The sequence below is a fragment of the Macrobrachium rosenbergii genome, chromosome 50 (assembly GCF_040412425.1).
Source record: "Macrobrachium rosenbergii isolate ZJJX-2024 chromosome 50, ASM4041242v1, whole genome shotgun sequence".
Lineage (NCBI taxonomy): Eukaryota > Metazoa > Arthropoda > Malacostraca > Decapoda > Palaemonidae > Macrobrachium > Macrobrachium rosenbergii.
This window is the reverse complement of record NC_089790.1, coordinates 4,782,897-4,789,491: the sequence shown is the minus strand read 5'-3', so window position 1 is coordinate 4,789,491 and position 6,595 is coordinate 4,782,897. Positions and strand designations below refer to the sequence as shown.

Below are 6,595 nucleotides of genomic sequence, written 5' to 3'. Positions count from 1 at the left end.
TGAAATGTAATATAAAATTCTTGTCATACAGTACAGGTGAATCTTTTCAATATTCACTGAACATTTCAGGTAAGTGAAAATTTCTTTAACATGACTGAAAAATCTTAGACGTGGACACAAACAAGATGACCAGTGCCCTGGTTCACTTCTTAAACTTTTTGCAAGACATAATTTGTGTTTTTGAAAGACGCACAAAACAAATTTACTAGTATTTTCAATACTGATTCAAAGAACCCAGTTCTAAAACCCAACATAGATATTTGCTGCTAAAATGAATGCTTGAACATGGTTCCTCGCCTGCCAGAGAGAGAGAGAGAGAGAGAGAGAGAGAGAGAGAGAGAGAGAGAGAGAGAGAGAGAGAGAGAGAGAGAGAGAGAGAGAGAGAGAGAGAGTCATTGTCGAAATGTACAGTAAGTACTTGCCAACTCAACACAATGTCTCTAGTCGATACCAATTAAAAAAGGAAAAAATTAATCAATAAACCGAAGATAATATACTTCTCTGATTCTACGCTGCCTTATTTTTACTACACTGCATCTTCTGGAGCCTTAACAAAACTGTGATGAGCATTACGATAAAGCTATATTAATCTGACTGTGGAAAAAAACACAACACCACGACAGTAGATATCTAATAATGCAAGTAACACGTGTGACCATCTTATTGATTAAAATAACTAGGATTGCGCCATTAGGCAACATTTTCCTTTTTCTTTGTTGCTGAAGCAAATAAGTGACATATTCCGTCCAGGGGAAAATCCTTCCTTCCATCAGCATCAGTCTCTAGCTTTGTCCTCCTCTGCCTTCATGAACCACTTCCGGTCAGTGATAGCACCGTCACAAGTCATCAGGTTGGAGTTTGGTACCTGTGGATAAAGATTGCATGTCCTATATTTAACGATACTGTTTCATGAAGGTCAGAAATGATTCAAGTGCTGTATCAAGAAGTAAGGAAATTATAAGCATAAAACTGTGTATCCCTTAATTTTTTTTTTATAAACGCGGAGGCTGATGGGATGGACGAGTGACTGACAGAGCCAAAATAAGGAAAGGGGAACACAGAATGGCATTTAACTCTGGCGGAAGCACTAAACCGGTTCCCAAGCATGTGGAGGACGGAAAGGAATTCCAAACCTTGACAGTAGAAGGGAAGAAACAATGACCCAACCATGCAATTTGAGGATTAATGATTTCCTTACATTAAACGTGAGCAGTGGCTTTGCGAGTGTTACAAGTTTGCTTGAGAAGACGGAAGACTCTTTTCTTAATGTCAATAGAGCAGTGGTCGAAAGAGTACCGACAAAAAGAGATGGAGAAGCATCCTTGTGACAAAAGATTCACAATGGTTAAGAAAATTATACGGCCGAGAGGATGCTGCCGTTTATTTAGACTGATAATTTTCCAGGTGTCTGACAGGTTGCCATAAACGACACTGGTGACTTTTGAAAACAATTCAATATTCCAACAAATAGCCATAAATGCTCTTTTTTAGTAATAAATGCCGAAGCCTCAAAGAGATAACTCATAACCCCATTTACAACATTCATAATTTAATTTTGATTTCACATAAGACATTTCACATTTCACCTGTTTAATAAAGGGACTAATTCCAATGATCTAAAATGAATCACCGTACCTTAAGACAGGAATGTAGATAATTTAAACAAAGGAAAAACTGAATTACTTAGATGACTAACTTAAGTAACTTTTACTAATCCTCATACTGGGATAGTAATGAAGACGATCTGTGTACCAGAGACATGTCTATTACCTTGACGAGTGGGGTGTACAGTGGATGTGGGGTGTACAGCAGGTGCCCCTTCGTCATGTAACTCAAGTTGGAACGCTCGTTATAAGCGATGACGTACGACCATCGCCTGCTATTGCTCTCATTGGGCCCCGAACAATGCAACAAATTGCTGCTAAAATACAGCACGTCACCTGCTCTCATCTCCACTGCTATGAGGTCCAAGCGCTTCTTAGCCTTCAGGGGGAAGGATAAAAAAAAAAAAGTTATATTAACTTTTGATAACCGAGTACAACTACAGACAAGTTGAAAGCAGAAAAAATCCTTTTCTATTAGTGAAAATCCTAAATGGCAATAATCACTGTACAATGACAAAAAAGCGATAATAACCTAAATTTAAGAAAGACGTAACAGCAAGAATAATCACACCGATGCAAATGCCGAACGAATGAATATAACGTTCCTAGTAAGTAAACCGTAATAATAAAATTATCTTTAAATTAGAAAACCGCTTATCAAACAGAAATTTCAGTTATTTTCTTAAAGGTTTCTTCAGTCATCAACATTTCCAGTTAGTGTAAATTATGAAACATCTTTTCGTATGGGTTAATTACAACATTGCAAAAGTGCACACAAAATACGCTGTTTTAAGTAAGACGCCCCTTGAAATCAATATCGTTCATACTTACTAAGAAGTAGGAACGTGAATCAAATATTATTCATTTCAGGCTTAATACTTCTCCATGGCTAGAAAACACTGTACGAGACAATTCTTTTTATTCACCTACAGGGGAGACCGGGATGGTAAAAATAAATAAATAAATAAATAAATAAAATCTAAATCTCTTAAAAAATAAAGTATAAAATATCATTAAAACTATTTCTGGTCGCCGGAATATTATACCGTGAGTCTAGGATACCATAAACGCGGACGACAGCAGAGGGTCCCATGTGTTAGAGGTAATAGGGGGTAAAGGACCAATCAAATTAACAGACTCGAGTCCAAAATCTACACCCGCGTTGCAGCGGGACCGTGAAGTCCCATACAAGTCGAGTCACACTATTGCCAGTCAAATTAGAACTGAATTAGCAGTATCCTATAACGAAAAATCATAATGATCATTATATCCTCCTCCTTAAATTTTCTAATTCAATAAATTTTCATTCTAGATGACCTGTTGTAGTCGTGCACTCACGCTTACAACACGGCTCATGTTTCCCAAGATGTTGTGAAGAAGTTGTGAACACGAGAGTCAAACGGCTTGCCATTCGCTCAGGCAATTTACCTCTGTAATTGCCTTTTCTTTGGAAAGGTTCAATACCACACAGTTTTACCGAAGTTTTGTTCCTGTCGTGATTAAATTGTGGAATAATCAGCCTTACCCTGTGGTTGAATCGTTGAAGCCTCAGAGGTTCGAATTCTTTCCACATGACTAAACCATCTCGAAACCCCTTGATCTATCCATTCACTTGTGCTAACATTTTTGCCACTGCGTATCGCCCTGTTTCTCACCCTTTCAATTTTTCGTATGCCACGTATACTATGTAAACAGTTTTTGTCACCAGCCTCAACATTTTTTCTTTCACTTACGTTCAACATCCACACTTCACTTCCATATAGAACGTTGGCTTAACATTCCCTTCATACATTCACACCTTGTTTTTCTCTGCTTAATAATCTGCACACGTCCTTCTACCTTCCTGGCTTCGCCTATTTCGTGAGCACTTCTACTCTCCGTCTACTATCATCTACTATGTTCCCAAATGCCTACATTGATCAACTGCTTCCATTCTTTTCAATAAGTATTCCATTTATCATCAGACCTAGTGTTGCTTCCATTTACTCTCTCATTTTGCAAATAGTTTCACACTCTTTCTGCAGCATCTCTTCACTGTCTACAATCCCACTCAAACATTTATTGTTCAACACTGCATTCATTTTCTAATTCAACAGAATTGGAACTAAATTAATCTCCTTTCTAAACCTCTCACATAATCTCATCAGTAAAGATACTAAACAATCCCAAAGACACAACATATACTAATCTCAAAACTACTTTTACACCAAACCAGTCACTCTCTCATCTTCATATTCCAACCCACTTCCCTCCCACCAAAACAAAATCTTTAAACACTTTCAAGAACTTAGCTTCAATACCTGACACCATCAATATTCTCCACATTTTTTTGTCTCTAAATCGATTTTATCATAAGTATTTCTAGATCCATGTTTGCCATATACAGCTTCACAGACACTTTACCTATCTATCTAATTATCACATTGTACTGTAAACTTATGTGACTGTATGTTCCTACTCAAGTGCACATAAACAGATATCCTACTCTCACCTCTTCAACCCGCTCAGGGTCTGCTGTGAGTTGTTTACCCACTGGAATATGGTCCACTCTCCCCATCTTGTGGGATCCTCGGAGCACCTGAAGACAGCCATTCTCAAGATTGCAGTCATCAATGGCAATGAAAACCGATGCATTGTTTGGGTACATGTATCCCCACTTGTAGAAGTATCTGCCAAAAACAGTATACAGAGAATTTTGGTTTTATAGAAAAAAGAAATCAACTTTGGATGATCTACCTTACTTCCAAATGAATGAATAATCATGGACTACAGTTCAGGTTATGAAATATTCATCAAAGGCAAATGCTGAGTCTTGGATGAAATTATCTCCACAAGAATGTGAAGCACTTCACAATAACTGTAAAATCCAAGTGGATCTTGTTTGTCCTCCTCTGGGTGACAGTAGGGGATAATGACACAGCCACCCACCCCCTACACAACAAGTTTGTCTGCCGCGGGTGGGGGCGGAGTAGGCAGGGAAACGGGAAGGTAGGGCAGACATCCACCCTCCTCCTGCAAACCTACTTTGCCCGCCCTGGGTGGGGGTGGGGTAGGTAGGGGATTGGAAGGATAGGGGAGACAGAAGCGCCGGGTTCCAGCGTGCGTAGCGTGCTCCAACAAACTCGTAACTGTAATAATGTGATGCATCCCCAAAATAAATGCATGTACATGAAGCATCCCTACAGTACTTGTAAAAATGCAAAGCACCCCAGCAGTACCTGTAGGAAAGTGAACAATCCCCACAGTACCTGTAGAAATGCAAAGCATTCCCACAGAATCTGCAGGAATGCCAAGTGTCCCCAAAGTACCTGTAAGAATATAAAGCATCCCCACAATAACTGTGGGACGTCAGAGCACTGAAAATTTCATAAGACTGCAGCGAGAATGATTTTTAAATGAAAGGTTAAAACTGGACCAAGACAAACTTACAGAATTTGGACAACAAGGTTAGAAAGGATCAAAGGTAAGCACCTTTAATATCTATGATGCACCGAACAATGCACGCAGTCACTAGCTAGAGGATATGCTTATTCAAAATAGGCCAATTATCTTTACGGAGATTTGAAAAACAAATGGGAAGAGCAAATGAAAAACTCTTACCCGTAGTCCTGGTGCCAGAGGAACGACCCTCCTGTATGGGGGGCTTTCATAAGTAACTTACTGCTGAAATGATACACTTCATCGCCTCCCATTAGCTGGAAAAATTTATACAGAAAACGTAAGCTTTCAGTAAACTTTATATTTCCTTAAAAATAACCAACTGGAACTGAAATAGTGTAGGTCTAGATCGTAACTATGATAAAAGTACATTCTTCAAGTTTCAATGGCTAAACCCTTCTTTGAGAAACTCGACTATAAAAATCACCTATTTAATTTTTATTAATTGATACAACCAGATAATTGTGCAATAAGGCATCTGAGCAGAAAAAATGTGTTCGTGTGAACATGAAGCTGAACTTAAGTATTAGTACTTCTAAGACATACTAGTTTTCAAGGTCTGGTTAGTATTCAAGTTGTATGGCAGCGCAGCATAATGTCATATGTACTTATTAATATTTCTCAGTTTTTATACCTGTAATTACTGTGTTAAATGTTATATTCTTAAAGATAGTATCTATCTACAATTTTCCTATAATTTTCCAACATTTGCTTCAAGTGAAAGGGTTAGGAATACTAATTAATATATAAATTAGAATCAACCCTTTGGAGAGGCCTACTATCCTGTAATTTTCTCGTGAGCATTATAGGTTAGTGCTATGGATTATTTCTTTTATAAACGACAAACGATAGATTTCATTTAGCAAAATCGATTACTTAAACAAGTATTAAATGTGCGCTTAGTTTCTCAATTTGTCTTCATTTGGGTATCGGACAAAATGGATTTATAAACTATTCTGTCTTCTCATATTGGAGAGAGTCCTTCGGCGTCCTCCCTAACCCTCTTTTTATCTTAAGACTTTTCTTTATCATACAATCTCCCGGCATTACAATTTTTTATACATACTTATCAGACTAATAATGCATCTTATCTGACTCAAGATATTAGTTTGAATGCACCTGTTGTTAAAACTCACTCTGCTCTCACCGCTTGGGTTCCTAAAGGGCAGACCGCCACTGTTATTTTACAGTGCATAAAACATAAGTAACTAATAGTTTGAAGCCATTTTATGTGTACAAAATGCTGCACAGACGCATCAAAATTATTTCTGAAAATACTTGAAGTAGTATAGAAGTACTTGACGAAGTGCAGAACTGATTATCTTGTTTTCATTCACCATATTCCTCAAAATTTTTTATACTTAAAAAAAATAGTACCTTGAAAACCAATTCCGTTTCCTAAGGTTTCCTATTAATGTTCAGTGATGTGCTATATTTGCTCTTTCTGTTTGTAAGGAGACACTGTACATCCATCCAAAAAGGACATCCTCTTTAAGAATAGGCAGAACTGATGTTTCGACAAGATATATTAGTGGATTAAAGACCAGGATTGT

General features: G+C 37.7%; 1 protein-coding gene across 1 annotated transcript in view; it reads right to left on the bottom strand.

Annotated features, from left to right (window-relative positions):
- Positions 1 to 614: 614 nt before the first annotated feature.
- Positions 615 to 6,595, bottom strand: part of LOC136832522 (lysophosphatidic acid receptor 1-like) — a 377,394-nt gene continuing 371,413 nt past the window's right edge. Inside the window, 3 exon segments of the mRNA XM_067093444.1 lie at positions 615 to 865; positions 1,771 to 1,983; positions 4,096 to 4,273. Of these exon segments, the coding sequence (XP_066949545.1) occupies positions 776 to 865; positions 1,771 to 1,983; positions 4,096 to 4,273 (481 nt within the window). The 3' untranslated portion in view covers positions 615 to 775.